We start from the raw sequence: 21,683 nt of genomic DNA, 5'->3' as shown, positions 1-21,683 counted from the left end.
GGAAAAGAGAATATAACCCAGACCTTGGATTTGTTGGTAATAGAATAGCTAATGTGTGCAATAGACAGGTACTTGCACCAATCCCAAGTTCACAACATAGACCAATAATGCTGCAAGTTCTCACCAGTCTGACCTAAGGAGATCCCATTTAGAAGATGCTTTAATTTTAAAAAAGCTGAGTGGGAATAGCTTTCAAGAGAATTAAATATAAACTTATCCAACATTTTACCTAGACCAGAAAATGAATGAAAGTTTGCCAAAGCTATTAGATGGTTTGGTACCAGGCACATCCTAAGAGGTTGTAGAACGTGTTATATTCCAGGTTTTACAGAACATAATACATAATGTGGAAATATATGAAAGATATTGTGACCTATATGATGAAGATCCATTTTCATCAGAAACAATTGATGCAGGAGAGGAACTTATAGCAGCACTGTCTGAAAAAAAGAAGTCAACAATGGGCAGAGAAAATTAAAAGCTTAGATATAAAACACAGTAGCAGGAAAGCCTGTCTCTTACCCAAAAAATTATCTGGTGACCCTACAACAGCAGTAACTGAAATTAATATAAATGCAAACCAAATTGCAATGCAGCTGTCTCTGAATAGTAAACTGACTACTGAAGGAACAATACCTAAAGATTATATTAAAAAAGTTAGGGATTTAGGAAATAATCTCTTTGAAGCACCATTTACTAAAGAGGACCTAGAAAATGCTATCCTATCGAACCTGCTGAAAATCCAAAGAGCTAAGGCCTGTAGAACTCCTATGCTCAATGCTGAAGCTATATGAGAGGTTAATCTTGAATAGATTAAGTGCAGAAGTAGAGAAAGTGCTAATAAAAGAACAGGCAGGATTTAGACCAGGAAGATCATGCACTGGACAAGTATTAAACTTAACACAGTTTTTTGAGGAGTTAGCAACAGGAGCTGTATTCATAGATTTGACAACAGCATATAACACACTAAATCTTAGAAGGCTTATAGTCAAAATTTATAGCATGCCAAACAGTTATCAGTTAGTGGAGGTATTTAGGTCGCTGCTGTTTAGCAGCAGATTCTTTGTGGAATTTCAAGGGAAAAAAGAGCAGATGGTGTATCCAGAATATGCCAGTCTAGATGGTGTATTATCTAGACTGGCAAAGATGGAAGATATTAAATAGACTTCATTCCAAAATGGGCAGATCAAAGCAGAACATGGTCAGATGGAGCTACACAGACAATGACAGCTGCTCATATGATGAAATACAAACCATGCATCATCTTCTGCAGTGCTGCCTAATAGACATTAATAATATAAGTACCCGAGAAGATTTAATGCAGTGTCATGAAACCGCTTTAAAGTACATTAGTCACTGGAGATGAGTGAAATTTGACATTTTATGTTTTTGCATAATATTTTATGCAAATAGCATTTTTATGTTACTCTTTTTTTATTTTAATGTCTGTTTTTTTTTAAGTGTATGCTTTTAATCCATATTCTTTTAATGTCTATTTTTATTAAATGTATGCTTTTAATCATTTATATATATGTTCTTACATTTTCTGTAGTTTGCACATGAAATAAAAAAAAAATCAGGCATACATCAGTAAGTGAGATGGAACAGGATAAATACAGGATGGCCTAACTAAACTCCTATAACTACTCATCAGCTTTGGGCTGAATGTCTGCAGATGAGGGTTTCCCATATGAGAGGCAGTTTTTGATGCAACCATGTTTGTTCAGGTTAGGATAGTTGATGAGTACTGCAGTAGATTCAAGGCAAACCTTCTCATATTTACTCATATCCGAGTTTAACTTTCTGAGTCCACCATGGAGTTTTTTGATTTTTTTCTATTCTTGTGGACACCTTCACCACATACCTCTCTCTCTGGTTGAATCACTGATTGTTTGCTTCAGGGTATGCTAGTGAATCTTCATAGTTTGGGTCCTGTTTTTGCACTCTTTCATTTTTTCTTGAATAATATTTCTGTATTTCAGTTTAGAGTTCACCTGTAAAAGCTCAACTTTAATTCTTTTTAAAACTTTCTTAGGTGTTGTTCTTTTCAGTAAGATATTCAGTTTTATCCTGCTCAAAACTAAATGGTCACCACTCCCTATTTCATATCCTCTTTATACTCTTATGTCTTGAACCAGCATGAAGATATCACTGTGATAACATAGACAGTGGGACTTCTTTTTTCTTGTGTTCTTCTTTCCATGTGAATTTGTGCACATCTTTATGCAGGCATGCTGTGTTAGTAATGAATAGGCCCATGTACTAAACATAAAGTTAACAGGTATTTGCCATTATTATTAGCTCTGCTTTTTTTCACCATATTTTTGGATCACATCACTCTGCTTGATATTTCCATGTGAATTTCACTGTTACTAGCAAGATTTATGCAAATATACTTGACAAGAAGCTTAGAAAAATTGTAGAAGGAAAACTTGGAGATGAACAAGCTGGGTTCAGGTCAAATAGGGTTGTTTGCCAGGATAAGATTTTCACTTTAAGACAAATAATTGAGAAATCATAGGAATATAAGAAAGATCTGTAAGCATATAACAAGGTACCAAGAAAAAGAGCTATTTGGAAAATGCTACAATTTTATGGTAAATGGAACATTATATCGAGAGGTACATAGTCTTTATTTAAGTTCTGTATTAGAATCTAGAAGCAAATAAAATTTAGGAAAATAATTTGATGTAAAATCAGGTATGCAACAAGGATGTATGCTGCCTCCTCTGTTATTTATCTATATGGATCACATTCTAAAGGAAAGAACTCTTGCACTTCATATCAAAATTGCTAATATTTATTTCAGCTGTTTACTTTATGAAGATGATGTAAGTAAAAGTCCTGCAGATATATACTGGATTTATTTAAAATAAATAAATCCAGTAGAGGTCTGTAGATTCCTTAACGAAATTGAATAACTCTTGGTAACAAATTTTGTATGAAAATCAGCAATAAAAAGAAAGACTGAATTTTCAATATTCCTGCCTGTTGACAGGAATGTTGAAAATATCAACTGCATTCAGAATGGAGAAGTTTATAGAACAAGTAGAATATTTTATCTATATATAAATGAACAATTTTTAGTGAGATTGCAATTGAAATATGGAAATAGACTACAGATTATACAGTGCTGATACAATTTGAACTCAGTTGAATAAATTTATAATGAAGAAGAGAGAAATTAATCAAAACAGTATTACTTATTCTGAAGTGTATTTCCATTTCTTTATACTACACATGGCAGTGTTCAAACCAAGTTTAACTTATAGATATCAGAGCTGGGTAAAAAATAAAACAGTTGATCATAGAATTGGGACCTCGGATATCAAAGTTCTCAGAAAAATGCAATGAACAGATGCCATGAATAGCAGAATGATGTTTAAAATTAAGATAGAGATATTAGGAACTTGACTTTCTTGGCATTCAACAGTGTGTGTTAACAGAACTAATCTAAAGTAGTATGGTCACTTGAACAAAATAGATGTTTGATGCCAAGATTATTGTATGAAAAAGACCCAGAGGAAGACCAAGGTTTAGGTGGATTGATGTAGTTAGAAGACTGAAATATAAGACATGACCATATTGGAATCCTGACAGACAACTGACCAGTTTGAAGAAAAATTGGCAATGTGAAGTTAGTAATAATATGAACTTAACATGTAATACTATCAGAGTATTTTGAATCGTCCCTCCCTCTAAGGTTACATATGAGGAATTAATAATGATTGGGGATGGGGAGACACTTGAATGGGATAGAAGTAATTTGTGCATGATATACAGAAACTGTCCTCAAGGGCTCACTCTAGTGAGTACGGGAATGGCAAGCCCGAGGTACCTGATGCTGGACCATGCCTTACTTCATGTAATGTATGTCTGTTATATTATCTGTAGACTGGTCCCTATCTTCTTTCTTTATACTTCCTCTCTTCTTCTTGTTCCTTCCCCCAATGCTATTAGAGTAATTTGAGGGCTAGGGGGTGAATCTTTTCTATTTACTTTATTTTCTACCTTTAGTAGTGAGAGGAGTAGCCTATTTTAAGCAGTGGGAGTCTGCTGCTCTCCCAGGTTTGAAACCATACCATAATGGTTTCCTGAGGAAGGCAATGGGAAACCACCTCAGTATTATTTCCAAGAAAATATGGTGAACTCGGCAAATTTAGTTTCCACAACTGGCAAAAATGGGGTCTATCGGCAAACGAAGGATGTCATGCCCGGCAGAAGAAGAAATGAGGCCTCTCAGGTCGTTAACCTACGAAATCCTCAAATGGACAATGAGGATGGGATCCCAAGTATTGAGGAAAATAGGAAGAAAATAAGACATACAAGAGAGAATGAGATAGAAACTATACATATTGCAATTTGGAATGTAAGAACAATGTTAAGAGCTGATAAATTAGAGAACTTGAAGAAAGAAATGGAGAGGAATAAATTGGATGGTTGGTCTAAGTGAAGTTCAGATGGGAAGATATAGGAGATTTTGAAAGTGATGGTTATAGAATTATATATTCCTGTAGAATACGGGGGGAAAATGGAGTAGCGTTTGTTTTGAATGAAAAGTTTAAAAATTCAGTAGAAAAAATAATATATAAAAGTGACAGGGTGATTATGATTAAACTGAAAGCAAAGCCTGTGGACATAATGATTATACGGATATATATGCCCACAAGTGACCATGATGAAAATGAAGTAGAAGAGATAATGGAAGAAGACAGAACTAAAAGGTGTACCATCTGGATGGGAGACTGGAATGCAGTGGTAGGTGAAAAGGTAGAGAAGGGAATAACAGGAAGATATGGCCTTGAAAAAAGAAATGAGAGAGGTGAATGACTTTTGTAAAAGACACAAACTAATCATTGGTAATACTTGGTTTAAACTTCCAAAGAGAAGAAGATATACATGGAAAATGCCAGGTGATATCGCAAGATACTAGATTGATTATATGTTAATACAAAACAGGTACAGAAACAGTGTAAAAAGGATGTCAACATATCCAGGAGCTGATATCGACTCAGACCATAATTTGCTTGTTATGGAATTAAGAATATGATATAAGAAAATAAACAAAGGTAAAAACAAGAAAAGGTGGAACCTAGAAAAACTACAAGGAGATGTAGGTAGGAAATTCAGAGAAGAACTGGAAAATAAAATAAGGAACAAAGATAATATATCTGAAGAAACTATGGATGTTAATGCAAAATGGAATCAACTGAAAAACTTGATATATGAAACAGCTGCTGAAGAGATAGGTTTTGTGGAAGGGAAAAGAATTAAAAAGCCATGGATTACAAATGAAATGATAAGAAAAATGGAAGAAAGAAGAAGATGGAAAAATGTAAACACTGAAGAGGAAAGAAGAAAATACAAAGTATTAAATAATGAACTGAGAAGAGAAACTGATAAAACAAGAGAGGAATGGTTGAAAACAGAATGCAAAGAAATTGAAGAAATGGAAAAAAGGGGGCGATATGATAAAATGTTTGAAAAAGTTTAAATATTATTTAAAAAGAAATTACAAATATTAAAAAAAGCATAAGAAATCTGCCATTAGAAGATAAGCAAGGAAAACTGATTTATGATATTGAAATACAGGGTGAAAGATGGAAGGAATACATCAAAGAACTTTACGCAAAAAATGAAAGACCAACAAAAATTGAATTGGAAGAGCAAAATGAAATCTCAACAGAAGAAAGAGGTCCTGAAATACTAGAGAAGTAGAAATAGGAATTAAAAAGTGGAAAGATGGAAGGAGTGGATGGAATACCTAGTGAAATCCTAAAACAACTGGAGAACAAAGGTATAACAGAAACATGGAAAAAACTCTGCAACCTCATTTACAAAACAGGAGTATGGCCTAAAGATTTCACAGAGAGTATTCTTATACCAATTGAAAAGAAAAGTAATCCTGCTAAGTGCAGTGACTACAAGACTATAAACACACTCTCACATGCCTCCAAAGTACTGCTAAGAATATTAAATCAAAGATTGTATAATCGAGTGGAGTATTTTCTGGGGGATGATCAATTTGGATTTAGAAAAGACAGAGGAACCAGAGATGCAATTGGAGTAATGAGGACCATATGCGAAAGGAATATAGAAGTAAATAAAGAAGTTTATATTTGTTTCATCGACCTTGAAAAAGCATTTGACATGGTGAAATGGGAAAATCTGATGGAAATATTATGCAAAATAGGTTTAGATTGGAGACACCGAAGGTTAATAAATGAATTATATATGAACAAGATGGCCATAATAAAGACAAAAGTAGGAAAAACTAAAAAATGTGTGATTGGCAGAGGTGTAAGCCAGGGATGCTGCCTGTCACCGACTCTCTTCAATATATTTGCAGAAGAAATGATAAAAGAAGCATTTTATGAAGAGGAAAGAGGAATCGCTATTGGAGGAAGAACAATACAAAATATTAGATTTGCAGATGATCAAGCAATATTAGCCAATACCGAAGATGAACTACAGCACCTAATGCAAAAATTTGAAAATATATGCAAGAAATATGGTATGAAAATTAACGCAAAGAAAACAAAAGTGGTGAGTCTCCAGGAAACCGGGAAGTATCAAGGTGATGTTGAATAGAGAAAGTGTAGAACAAGTGAGACAAAACAAATACCTTGGTAGTATAATACAAGAAAATGGACAATGTGACATGGAAATAAAAGAAAGAATTAACAAAGGAAAATATGCCTCTTATAGCAAGAAAAATTTGTTTATTAATAAAATGAATAAAAATCTAAAGAAAAGGCTTATTAAGTGCTATATTTGGAGTATGATTATATGGGTCAGAAACATGGACAATTAGGAAGAAAGAAGCTAAAATGTTGGAGGCATTTGAAATGTGGTTATGGAGAAGAATGTAGAAAATAAAGCGGACTGAAAAAATCACCAATGAAGAAGTATTACAAAGAGTTGAAGAAGAAAGGAATTTACTAAAGACCATAAGAAGAAGAAGACAGCATAACTGGATAGGACATGTATTAAGAGGAGACAGCCTACTGAAAAGAATGATAGAAGGGAAAAAGGAAAGTGACCAAGTGGAAGAAGATGACTAATGATTCTTGATGATATAATGGGATCAAGAAGATATCAGGAAATGAAGGAGGAAGCAAGAGACAGACGAAATTGGGGGAAGAGAATCTGCTGAGTTATACCATTGGACCTGTCAAGAGACAGAACACTAATGATGATACAGAAACTATTTTTTTTTTTTAAATTTTAGTCTATATTATATAGATGCCAGATTTGTTTCATTATTTGCAGTGACACATTCTCTGTTTGAATTTTCCTTAGGAAACTTATAAATCTCTTCCATTTGCTAGCTGATTTTAGTGCGGTTTTTGCCTTTTCAGATTTTCAGTTTATTATAACATGCATTTATTTACTTTTAAGAAATTACATGGTTTCTTCTTTATCAATAACTGCTCCAACAAAAACTGTTAGATCAGCTAAATCTTAGCTCTTAATTTCTTTCTTCACAAACACTGCTCTAGTTCAAATTTCTTTAAATTGATTCCTCCACCTTTTCTGTGGGTTGACTAGATAAAAGAAGTGAAAATTGAGGGGAAATTTCTTTTCTCCTTAGTTTTCATTTTATACATTCCTCTTAGTGTTCTTTCCATATTCTAAATCATTTTTATTATAGTGCAAACTACTTCAAGCATGAGTTCATAAGTATTTCTTCAACACTTTCTAGTCCCAAATCATTTCTGACATCTATATTTCTTAATTTATCTTTCTTCCCCCCCCCCCCACCATTGTCCTAAAAGCTTTAATTTCCATTGTTTGTGTTCTAGTTATGTCTCTAATTGTTAATCTTCATTGGTCGCTGCTGCATTAAAAAAAAAAAAAAGTAATAAAACTTTAGTCCAGTGAAATGATCCTTGATATCTCCTAATCTAAACAGTACATATTCCATATATTTGTCAACTACTCTTCAAACTCAGTCCAACACTGTTAATTTGTACATTTTGTTATGAATTAAAACAATGCTCTCACTTCTTGCAATAATGTAACCATAGCTTTGTGTTGTACTGCTCCATTTTTTCAGTTTTTTCTGTAGCTCTTCTGAATGTGCTCAAATTATTATGCTACCTGCTAATTCAGTTGTTTCTCCTTTCTGGTCATTAATTGATATCTATTACACTTCAATCATCACTGAGAACCACAATGTAGATAATACATTTTCTCGTTGCAATCCATTACATTTAGTTTACATATTCTTGATTATAACTATTTCTTCTTTTCCTGTGCCTATCTTTTCTAAGCTTTCCTAAATTTTTTGCCATTATCCCAGTGAAAAGCTTTTTCCACATCAAGATCATAAATAGGCTCTCCAAATTCCCATTATATCTTCATTTTCCCTTAAACAAAAATCAGAGTTGCTCTCTCTTTTCTAAAAACCAAAATGCCCTTATACCTTTGTTTTATCTCTCTATTTGGGCATCCTTGATGGACTTTATTAATTTTCATTCTGTAACTTTTCAGGGATTCTTACAGCTATTTGCTTATTTTGATACATGTTAGTTATTGCTGCAAGTAACCAATTTGGAATGTTTAACTTCTTGATTGTGATCCACAGTTTTTGTTCCTAATACTTTGTCAAAGGCTTTCTAGTAATCAACAAATGCTATATGTATTTCTATGTTGAATTCACAGTGCTTTTCCATTAGGATTTTTAATGTTAAAGCTGGCTCAATATATGATCATCCTTTTTTGAAAGCCATTTTGTTCTTCATGAAGTTTATCTTTTACATATGATTCAAGTTTCGAAGTTAATATTTTTGCATATAATTTATAACTAATATTTGAAAGAAAAGACTTATTCATATATTGGAAGAATAATTAGCTTTACTCCAACTTTCCAGTATTTTTCCTTGCTGCCAAAAATTATTAAATAATTTTAAAAGTCGTTTGATAAATAGGTTGTCTGCATATTTAATAAATACTGTATTTATTCTATCTTCTCCAGGGGATTTTCTTGATTTACCTTAATGTATTACTTGTTGGATTAATGTATTATATCAGATGTAGTTTCATTACTATCTTTTGCCATAAGTTTTGGAAGAAATCTAAGTAGGTTTTTTTCTTTGATTAATTCAAGTTTAACTTTTTTTTCTTTTATCTCCTTATTCAATTTTCTTAGAATTTTCTGTGTGTGTTTGGTCTCTTCATTGCAAGATCTCTTTCCAGTTTTGCTGTGAAGTGATCCCATCTTCCTCTATTCTTTCTCCTTCATGCTTTTTTTTTGTTATTGCTCTTTTGTGTTTATAATTAATTTCTGCTTCTGGTTTATCCATTTATCCGTTGTTTATGTTTCTTTCTTGTATTTAATTATTGCTTCAATATTCTTACACCAGTTTCTTATTCCCCTTCTCTCCCATTTTACTTTTTGTTCCAAAACATTCTGTTGCTGCATGATAACATGATTTCTAAATTATTCCATTCCTTTTCTGTATCCCTGTTTTCTTTTATTTACTCTAGTTATATGCAAATAGAGTTCATTAATACTTTTATCATCCAATATTTGAACTCTAGAGGCTTCCTGGAGATTTCTCTTTGCATTTTTTTTTTTATGGTCCATGTTTTGCTTTCATATAATAAAGTTTGTTTAGACAGAATATTATGTAGTCTGTTTCTGGTGTGATTTTATACCAAGGATGCCTTAAATATATTATTTTTTATGCTGTTTACTTTGCCAAAATTTGATATTTTAATGTCTGTATCTTTTTCATCTTCATATGGTAAGTTGCATCCCAGGTATTTGAAGGTATTTGCTTGTTCTAACATTTTATAGTATTGCCAGCTTGGCTAGCTGAGTGGTTAGAGTATCCACTCTCCAGCCAAAAGGCTGCAAGTTCGAATCCTGCCATTGGCATAGATGTTTGTGATTGTCTGTGGAAATACTAGTGGTGGTGGTGATGTGCGATAGATGCCGTTGATGTGGTTGCGGTTAGTTGTATTTGGTGGATTTGAGTGGTGGAGACAGAGAGTTGTAGAGTAGGTGCCCCCCCCCCCCTTGACGAGTCATTGAACTCCTTGGAGGTGTTATATAATATTTATCACGGTTTTACTTCTTATTCAAAGGTTTTCTCCTTTGAGAGCCATTATTTTTGTCTTTACTTTTGATATTCTCATATTATATTGTTCTGAAATTTCATTTAATGATGTTACTGATCTCTGTAGATCATCTTCTGACATAGCTAATACAATTTGATCATCTACAAATAATAATGTATCTTTCTTTGTTTGTGGGTTTATTTGCAAACCAAGTGGATTATGCTGGTAATAGGATACATCTTTGGATAGGATACTTCTGGGTTATGAGGTGATAGGATACATCTTTGCCATACTCCTCTTGATATATCTTTCCATTCTGATATTTGATTTGTTCTAATTTGACTGCTGTTGTCTTTTTTATTATTATTATTATTATTATTATTATTATTATTAATGTTCCGGGAAACTCCAAGGAGTCGTCAGACATCGAGGGAGGCCCTAACATCATGTCTGGAACAACTATTCAGCATTCACACAGTATCTATCATATCTTGCCTTGAACTCATTCACGGTTGTAGCACCCACAACAGACTCTGGAAGCTTATTCCACTCATTCACCACTCTCCAAGTAAAAAACCTAGCTCTAACACCCTTGTCAACCACGCTCTTGCCCAGCTTCCATGCATGGCCCCTAGTCCTCCCACCACCAGTCATATTTTCAAAAATATCTTCTGGATCAATCTTATAAAAACCCTTCAGTAATTTGAATGTCTCAATCATATCACCCCTCCTTCGCCTATCGTCCAATTTCTGCAACCCACAAATCCTCAACCTATTCTCATAAGGTTCATTCCACAGACCTGCTATCATCTTGGTCACTCGTCTCTGGACCCTCTCCGCTTCCTCCCCATCACGAAGAAACCCTGGTGCCCATAACTCGGCACAGAAGTCCAGATGGGGTCTTATCAAGGCTCGATACAGAGGAACAACAACTTGTTTCTCTCTGCATGTTAAAGTATTTTTCATAAGCCAAGTGATTTGGTGAGCTGTTTTAGTCACTTTTGCAATGTGCCCCCTAAACTTCAACTCCCTATCCACCAGCACTCCCAAATCCCTGGCCTCATCAATCTCCTGGAGTACGGTTCCACCAATGCGATATACTGCTGCTGTTCTTTTCACCCTAAAGTGCATAACCTTACACTTTGCCACATTAAACTGACATCCATTTTTCCTAGCCCAGTCCACCAAACTATCCAAATCATCCTGTAAAATTTTGACATCTTGTGCACTCACAATTGCTCTACCCAACTTTGCATCATCAGCAAACAAGTGAACACTTCCTCTCAAATCCTTTCCAATATCACTGATGAACAAATTGAAAAGCAGTGGTCCAAGAACAGAGCCCTGCGGCACTCCACTAGTCACAAGCCGTCTTTTTGACTCCACTCCTGAATAAACCACTCTCTGGTATCTCTCCTTCAACCACCCTCCTATCCATCTTACCAACCCTATATCTATCCCCATCTGCTCCAGTTTACTGATTAGGGTTCCATGTGGTATCCTGTCAAAGGCCTTGGCAAGGTCTAGTAGTATCACTGTAAACCCATTACCCCTATCCAGTTCAGCCGTCACTGTGTTATAAAACGTGAGCAAGTTACTGAGGCATGATCTACCCTTCACAAAACCATGTTGTCCCCCCATACAATATCCCATTTTCATCTATCCAATCCTGTATTCTTTTCTTGACTAATTTCTCTAAGACCATGACAATGATTCCTGATATGCTAATCGGTCGGTAATTTACAACAGCAGTCTTGGAACCACCTTTATGCAGTGGAACTATTTTTCCCTCCTTCCACCCGCTCGGGACTAACCCAGACCCGAGACTCAAATTAAACAAAATGGTCAAGGGTACTGACAATTCTTTAGCTGCTTCTCGTACTACACGAGCTGGTATACCATCCAATCCCACAGATGTATCGACATTGAGGTATGCAATAGAGTACTCACCTCCACTTCATTCACCACAATTCCCGTATAATCTACTGGTTTATTCGTTTCTGCAATGTCACCACCTGGATGATATATTCTTGCAAAGTGCTCACTCAGTAACTCAACTATATCAACTGATTCAGTTACCTCCCTACCATCGGCATTGTTTAAAATCATTCTGCCATGTACATTTTTCCTTTTACTTGCTACATATCTAAAAAACTGTTTAGTATTCTCTTTAGCCTGCATGGCCAATGTTCTTGCGTAATCGTTTTTTGCTTTTCTTACCATACTAGTCACCCTTCTGGCCTGCGCTTTATACCGTTCATGTGCCTGCCGGTCACCTTTCTCCTTAAATTCCCTCCATAGTTGTTTCTTTTATTGCAGCTCAAGCTTAATGGTGTTATTCATCCATTTAACCCCTACTTGATTTATTATTCGGACTCTAGGTATACAGTCAGCCATTGCTTCATGCAAACACTTCTTAACTACCTCCCATGCACTATCAACTTCTAGTCCTTGCAGTTGTACATGCCATGGCACTGAGCCAATCAAACTCCTAAGCTTGTCATACTTTCCAGCCTGATAATTCCACATGTACCCTGTCTTAATTGAAAATTCTACACCTTTAGCCACCTCCCAAGTCAAGACCCTATGATCACTCTCACCGATTGGTGGCAATGTGGTCATATTTGTTACAGCCAAATCCTCAGATGTAATTACTAGGTCAAGCACTCTCTGACCCCTAGTATTTTCCATTACATGCTGTCGCAGATAGTTATCCCTTAATAACCGCATAAAATCCAATTCCTTCCTCCCGTGTGTCCTCTCCTCACTCCAATCAATGCGACGATAGTTGAAATCTCCCATAATAATCGCCCTCCTTCCACTCATTTCTTCTATTTGCTTGTGCATACTGTCACCACCATCTTTTCCATCACCTGGTCTATAGCAGCACCCAATTGTATATTTAGTTCTGCTAGTCACAATCTCACACCAAATGGCCTCAAATGTGCTCTTTTCTCTATCCTGCAATTCAACTTCTATTCTCCTTGGCTGTAGCTCATCCGCTATCATCAGCAATACTCCTCCCCCCATTTTATTCTCTCTGTCGTTCCTGAACACACTATACCTATCGCATTCGATCCCACTAGCTATATCATCTACAGTCAGCCATGTTTCACTAATACCAATAACCTGTGGTCTGGAAGTGCCAACCATGGCCAAAAACTCTTCCTTCTTGTTCCTAATACTCCTAGTATTAGTGTACATGAATTTAAGACCCCCATTAGTCCCAACCCTACCTTGATGCCTTATATTAACTATCCCACTCTGGTTTGTTGTCCTTATTTGCTCTAGCATATTATATTCATTCTTACATTCAACTGCCTCCCTAAGGACTGTATATCTACTCCCCCCTTAACAAATCTAGTTTCCCTGAATTTGCACATCCACTACATTCAGCAACACTTTCTCAAGTCTTCTTACACCATAACCATTCAAATGCAAGCCATCCATCTTATATAGATCCTTTCGCCCATCAAACTCGCTCCACACGTCCACAAATTCCACACCACTCGTCATACATAACCCACACATAAAGTCATTCGCAATTATGGCCCTCCTTTTAAACATTTCACTGTCATGCTGTGGCAAAAGACTAATCATTCTAACTCTCTCACTCTTTTCTTTTGCTACCTCAAACAATTCATTCAGGTCTTCTTCTATCATTTTCATTTTATCTCCTTTCAAATCATTCGTACCTGCCACAACAATCATTTCTTTCACCCATTCCTTTTGCTCTCTAATAGACTAGTTACATCCTTTATGGTCGCACCAGGTTGGTACGATTTTGTCAAATCCTCTACTAACACACCTCGTACTAACGAGTCTCCATACAGCACTCTATCCTTCATTTTGTTCATGTTCACATTCATACTCCTATTTTTCCTGTCATACCTTTTATTATTGGTTGGTTCATTCAGTCGACTTTTGTTCATGCACTCTAGCTGCTGTTTTGCCCTTTCTATCGTACCATTCAACAACGCGATCTCACTCAATGCATCTATCTCATCTTTTTTATTCTCTGAGAAACCATTAATACTATTATTCACACTTTCTACATTCACGCTCTCATAATTCTCATGTACAACCTTGCCGTTTCTTGTCATATCGCTATTTTCTTCATTCTGAAGTTTGACAAAAATATCACACTCACGATCCGAAATACACTTCAATTCCTCATTCTCCCTACATTTTCTACACACATTCAATCCATTATTATCATCTATCTACACTCCAACCGCACTCCGCAAAGCGTACATTTCACAGCTAGTACACTGACTCATTTCTTTTATACTACCGTTCTTTGATAAAGACGGCAAACCATCATTACTGGCTGCCATTTTCCTTCTTACAGGTGCCATAATTATTGCAACGTGTTTTATCAAATAATAAGTTATAACACACCAAAAACACACAAATAGACACACTAAAATACGCAAGGCAAACAAAACTACGCAATATTAAGTAATTTTATCAACGATAACTGAAAATAATACTTACCTTATCAGGAGCTTGCACGAACACTACACACTACGATATAACCTCGAACTCAAATAATTTTATTTTTATCAAAGGCTCTTTTTCACAGTCAGTGAAAGCATGTGTGTTTCTTATTAACATTTGATTAACATTTTTAGAGTGAAAATTTAATATATGCAAGATTAACCTTTTTTGGAATCCATTCTGTTTTTTTAGTAGTTTTGTTTTCTACAATACAGTTTTTTTTTTAATATTCCCGCATATATTTTGTATCCTGCATTTAGCAGGATACAAAATATATGCAGTACAAAATATTTGTATATTTTGGCATGTAATAAGATAATAGGTTAATGAAGTAATTTAAAGTTATTTTTTCTTGACTTAGATTATATTACTAGAGTTAACAGATGGATGGTACAAGCTACCAGCTTGCATAGATAAGGCACTATGTAATTTTGTGAAGCAGAGGAAAATCTCAGTTGGTCAGAAACTTATTCTTTGTGGTTCAGAACTAGTTGGATCAGATGTTGCCTGTACACCACTTGAGGTAATGATTTTTTAAAAAAAAATGTTGGAAAGTATTGGAAATCAGCCTATCTACTGGTAGATTGCTTAATTTAGTTATGTAATTAATACTGATTATATTTACAATATCTTTTTTATAGTTGAAATCTCCTAGGGTTGAAATGCTTTTGGACAAAAATAAAATAATCCTCCTAGAACGATTCAAAAGTAACTTTTTTTTTTCTAATTGCACAAATTGGATAGAATTTTTTTTTCTTGTTATGAATTTTTTATCTATCCGAATAATTATCCAAATTAGAATGCTTTACTTGTTCCTCTGAAGAGATATTTCTGGGTTGGAGCAAAAAATTTCACTCCCAGAAAATAATACTTTGTCTGAAAAAATACAAGAGAGTTTGATACAGCCTTGTATACACTCTCTTGTATTTTTTCATATTCTCAGTTCCATATCAATTTTAACTTTGATATGGAACTGAGTGCTAGGTTAGAAATAACCCAAGATAACAAGAAACACTTGATAAAAGACTGGAGCCTCTGATATGAGAGTTCCGAGAAAGATTAGTAGAGTGAACAGATAGCATCAATGGCAGTATCACTTCAAAAATGAGGATATTAGGAAAGAATTCACCATTGTTAGCATTCAGGAATGTGTTAGTAAAGCCAATCTCAGGTGGTATGGTCACTTAAATAGAATGGGAAAAGAACAATTAGCAAAACAAGTGTTCTTTGTCAGGTTGGCAGGAAAAAGATCCAGAGAAAGACCAAGATGTAGATGAATTGATAGAGTAAAAAGTGCCTTAAAAGACAGAAATTTAAGATCTGATAATATTGGAGTCTTGATAGGTAACAGATTAATTTGGAGGAAAATTATTGATCAGAAGGTAGATAATCTTAATTATCCTGTACATCCCCTGAAGGCACATATCAGGAATTTGATAATGATGATGATGATGAGAATTCATCAAGAATTTGAATGACATAATTTTACCCTAGCAAAGATTTGCTCTGTAGTTTGATGAGCCTAGATTTATTATAACCGTATTCAACTAAAAGGTTCTTCACACCTCTCCATGGGAGTTAGACCTCACAGTTTGGGAAACCCTGTTCTATAGGATATGCAGCCGAGATTGACTGGGAGAAGTACAATCTAGAAAAGAAAACATGGATAAGGTTATGGTCAAGCTTTCCAAGAAGAGTTTTTCCAACAATGAACAAATTGAAAAGTAGTGATCCAAGAACAGAACCCTTCGGCTCACCACTAGTCACAGGCCATCTTTTGGACTCTACTCCTGAATAAAATATTCTCTGATATCTCTCCATCAACCACCCTCCTATCCATCCTACCAACCCTATATCCATCCCCATATGCTGCAGTTTACTGATTAGAATTCCATGTGGTATCCTGTCAAAGGCCTTAGCAAGGTCCAGCAGTATCACTGTAAACCCATTACCTTATCCAGTTCAGCTGTCACTGTGTTATAAAATGTGAGCATGTTGCTGAGGCATGATCTACCCTTCAGATATCACCAAGCATTTTCATTGCACATTTAAAAAGAGCAATGGACAAAATGAAGGAAGATGCAAAAGGAATATCTGTACATGAAATGAGAATTAACAATCTGAGATTTGCAGATGACATTGTTATTATAAGAAGATGAAAGAGAACTACAAAAAAACACTGAAACTGAAACTGTTAAATGAGGAAGGGAAGAGATTTGGACTTATTATGAACTTGGAAAAAACAAAGACAATGGTATTTGGTGAGAAGAACATGAAACAAAAGATACAAGTGGATGGAATTAATATAGAAAATGCAGAACAATTTACATATTTGTGAAGTAAAATGACGTATGATTTGGACTGTAAAAATGAAATAAAGATCAGGATTGCAAAGGGAAGAACAAATCTGAAGGCCATGGATAACATCTGGAAAAGTAAAGTGATCAGCCTGCAAACAAAACTAAAAGTACTGGAAACATGCATTTTTAGCAGTTTACTATATGGCTCTGAAACATGGGTAATAAATAAGGAATCAAGAAAAAGAATTCTGGCATTTGAAAGAGCTTGTTACAGGAAGATTCTAAGAATAGGATGGGTACAGAAAAAATCACAAATGAAGAACTCTATCGGAAGATACAACCAAAAGAGAATCTAATGCAGAAGATTATAAAACAGAAGCTGCAAACACATCTTTTGGACACATCTGTAGAATGAGTGAGGACCAGAAGATAAAGACATTTATGTTTGGTATTTTGGATGGTTTAAACAGAAGAGGTAGACCATACAGAGAATGGATAGATGATATAAAGGACTAGTGTGGAATGGGTGTACAGAAACTGCGATCTGTGCACTGGACAAAGAAAGGTGGAAGAAGATAGTGAAGGAGGCATATGACACCAATGGGCAGTGAGCCCATGGTTTGTGATGATGATGATGACAAATAGTTAAATAGGTTAGTAAAGTCACCAAAGTTAGGAGGCCGATAGAAGCAGCAAATGAAGGCAAAAGTCAGATGCAAGGAAATCTTGAGCCATAGCAGACCATATAAAGGAGATTTCATGTCTAATAACCTTTAACAGGATATCAGACCGAAGAAATATGCAATATTGCCTTTTTACAAAAGGCATCATGCATGATGTAGAAATTTTAGATGCCAGTTAATGTTCAATGATGAATAACATATTGGGTTTAAATATCTCTTTAAGTGGTGGTGCACATCATTGATGTTAGAATTGAGTCCTTGGATATTAGTCAATTCAGGCTGGAAGGTTTTCTTTTTATGTAATTTTTGTTTACTGTATTTTTGTTCTTTTTGTAGTTTTCTTATATATTTTTGATTTTTTGAGATTTTTTTTTTTGTGGAAGATTTCTTGTAACCACCACAGGCATACTATAATTTTTTTTAAGTTATCTTTCATAGTACTGAGTAGAATATTAGGAAAATTTATAGAGCAGGAGCATGCAACATCTATGAAGGCCTTGTGATTATGACCCCCCCACACACACACACACTGGGAGTGGCCAGAGTTCAAGCATTGTCTTGAGAGTTCCCCCCCTTTGAGCTACTGGACAGTAAGCAGCATCAGGAGTATTTGCCATTTGATTGGGAAGCATCTTGAATTATCAACAGATTCAGTCCAGTGTACTGTCTGGCAGCCAGCCTGTGGTAACTGTTTTACTGCTATGCCCTTAAATTCGGTGCCAGTTATGGAGAGCATGAACAGTAAAGGCACAACCCACACTGTATGTAGGAAGAAAGGAAAAGGACAGAAACTGGAACCCTACTCTAGAGACAAAGCATGGCAGTGGTCACTTCATGCCTCTAATAAGTTTAGGTATGCTGAGTAGTGAGTCATTTACCACATAACAACATAATCCTTCTGTGGCATCATGGTTTTCAATAGAGCAGTATGTTCCTGGTTATAACCATATCCCTTTGTATGCAATTCACTACAAATAGTGAATTGCATACAAAGTAGATTTGCATGAACAATGAATAACCAGTTTTTAACTCATATACATTTTTTATTTATACTAGATATTGAACATGTTTCACTGTCTATATGGCTAACAGTATCTCCAGGAGGTTGCTTAATAAAAAAAAAAATTAAAAAAACTGAAAAAAAATAAGCCTTTTCCAACAGCTGCTAAAATCACACTTATATTGTGACATTCAAGACTGAATGTCACACTTATTAATTAATGACTTCCAATTGTTGTGAAGGATCATGGTGGTTTCTATTTAGTGCACCTTTTGAGCAAATGATCTTGGAGGGCTCCTTGAACAACTGTCAAAATAATTCTCTTCTAAGTAGGGTATGGGGATGCTTGCCAATATTTACCATGTGATGTACTTTGAGGATGTGCACTACAAGTTTGCTTTTTTTTTCTTCCTTTTATTTTTCAACATCGTCTATATGTTCTTTGTTGTGGATTTCAAAACTTCTCCTCCTCTTCTTCTAGACCTACATATATCTTTTGACAAGAACGCATATCTTCCACGTATTCAGAAATGGACCATGATCTCACTTAGACATTGCATATAAAACTAATGATATGATCTCCATTATTTTTGAATTTACAGAAGACCTTAAAAAACAGCTGAAATCTAGATGCCAATCACTCCAAGATTATGTGCCATGCCTAAAGTTCATAAGACAGACATCCCTCTATGTCCAATAGTTGATGGCAGAAGCTCCCCAACATATCTTCTCAGTAAACATTTATCAAAACTCTTCAAGCCTCATATTGGGTGTATATATAATATTCTGTGTTCTTGTGAAAAGATAAATGTATGTCAAACTGGGAGAAGTTTTGAAATCCACAACAAATAAAATATAGGCGATATTGAAAACAGAAGGGAAGAAAAAGAAAAAAGCAAACTCATAGCACGCATCCTCAAATCACATCACATGGTAAATTTATAAGCATCCTCCATACCCTACTTAGAAGAGAATTATTTCGGCAGGTTATTCAGTGAGTCCTCTGGTTTTATTTGCTCAAAAGGCACACTAAATAGAACCCAAGGAATAATCTTTCGCAGCATCTGGAAGGTCATTAATTAACATGTGTAACATTAAAGACCTGACCTATGCCAGCAATCACATACAGAGTTTGCACAACAATGTAGAGACTGCATGTAACATGCCTAATTATACTTGTGATTAAACTATCATTGATTCCAGTGTTTTCAATTTATCGATTATAGTGGCTGTTGGAAAATTTTTATTTTATTTAATTTATTTTTTGGTTTTTTTTGCTTATGTTAAGCAACCTCCTGAAGATGTTATTGGCCATATAGACAGCGAAACATGTCGTGAAAATGCAATCTAGTATAAATAAAAAATGTTTATGAGTTAAAACCTGATTATTTATTATATCTTTGTTACTAACCATTAGTGGGATATAGTTATAATAAATAATCATATTTATTATAACTATGATTTGTTTTGTTTATGCATATTATAATCATACACATAAACAAAACAACAAACTGATTTAACATTAATTGAGAAGTGTTAAGTAATACTGTTTCTCATAATGGGGATAAGCATAGTCCGTCAAATCCTGTTCAGATTTTTGATGAGATTGCAACTTTTCTACCTTTCTTTATGAAAGGTGGAAAAGTGGATTAGAAGGAATATTAGTTTATATTTTTCCATCGAACCTTGTCAGTAGATGCTCTGAAAGTTCAGACTGTTCTGGCTGTAGTACATGATGTATGTTCTTCTTGATGAACCACTATATATATCTACCTCGTTGGCTAAAGTAAGACATGAAATGAAACAGTGATCATGGATTCTTTTAAAAAAAATCATATTTGTTATTATGTCAGTAATCCATTTTTAAAATAATTTATCATTGTCAGCTTACAGTTCACTAAAAAGGCAAACAACTCTTCTGGGCAGAGTTATACCAACTTACTTCAAATCTTAAATGATTAAATATTTAATTGTGGTAAATAAAAGAATTGAACTTCTCCTGTCAGTGATGACTAATAAAAATCAAAACACTGCTGAATTTAAAATATATTTCACTGAGAGTGTATCAGATGTATACTATTTCTGTGCTTTTGGGATGCAAAACACTGATCCAGCCTTTCAGAGGATTGACTTCAAAGGTTTAACAGCTACAGTATTGCTTAACATAGGTTTTTATTGTCACAGTTGCAAATCAAGAAAAAACCAAAACAGCAACTCATTCAAGTTACTGTTTTGCACATCTGACATTAACTACATTACAGTGGTTTTTGTTCTGACTTTTTGATATACTCAAAGAGAATCGACTCTTTTACAATTTCTGGCATGAAGGCAAAGGGTGGGGGAATGTAATTGGAGTTCTTCAGAATGAGCATAAATTTTAAATCAATCTATGTGTGATGTGTTTCAGACATTTCACTATACATATTTGCAGTCATTAAGCATTGGATATTATTTTTGAAATGGGAACATCGTACTGAGAAGAAGAAGAAATCATCAGTTCCAATTTTAAGATAAAGGTGAAAGACTGAGGTTTTTCTAAAACATTACTGGATATAAATTTACATGTTAAGCTATCCCATAATTGAAGAACACAAGTAATACAATTTGGGTGTGTATTACTTGCGTTCTTCAATTATGGGTGCTTAAGAGTCAAAGCTGTATAACTGAGAGGAGACCTCTACATAGCCTTTAAAGGAATGCAGAGAACCGACCAGGGCTTCTGACCTAATGTCCAATCCTCACCTTCTAGTGGTGCACCCTGTTGGGTATCTATTTGGATGTTGAACGAACGAGGATGGGTTGGCAATTTGGGATTTAGCTGACCAAATTGTATTCTTATTGGTTAAACCAAAATAAAAAATGATGGTACGACATGACAAAATTTCATGCCAGCTGGGGCGTCGCCCAGTTAAACAAGGCCCCCGCTGTTTTTGCCAGGGAACCAGGGCGAACAGCGAAAAGTCAGCTACTGGAACAAATCTGAAAACAAACCCAACTCGACATCACCAGAGTTAAAGATCGGTACTGTCAACATAAGAAGCCTGAAAGAAATGGAGCTAGCTGAGGAATTAGATAAGTACCAGATTGACATAATAGGGGTGACTGAAACAAAAAAGACAAAAACTGGTGACA

At 34.9% G+C, this 21,683-nt stretch overlaps 1 protein-coding gene across 1 annotated transcript in view; it reads left to right on the top strand.

The window, feature by feature from the left end:
* LOC150100122 (breast cancer type 2 susceptibility protein-like) overlaps nt 1–21,683 on the top strand; it is a 244,572-nt gene that overhangs the window by 87,275 nt on the left and 135,614 nt on the right. The window contains exon 6 of the mRNA XM_090402598.1: nt 14,930–15,091. Within this exon, the coding sequence (XP_090258724.1) occupies nt 14,930–15,091 (162 nt within the window). The remainder of the gene's footprint in view (nt 1–14,929; nt 15,092–21,683) is intronic.

The sequence above is a fragment of the Typopeltis vanoorti genome, chromosome 13 (genome assembly GCF_054136105.1).
Source record: "Typopeltis vanoorti isolate ZY-2024b chromosome 13, IOZ_Tvanoo_1.0, whole genome shotgun sequence".
Taxonomy (NCBI): domain Eukaryota; kingdom Metazoa; phylum Arthropoda; class Arachnida; order Uropygi; family Thelyphonidae; genus Typopeltis; species Typopeltis vanoorti.
Note: the sequence above shows the minus strand (reverse complement) of the source record. Positions and strands in the feature narration are given on the sequence as shown.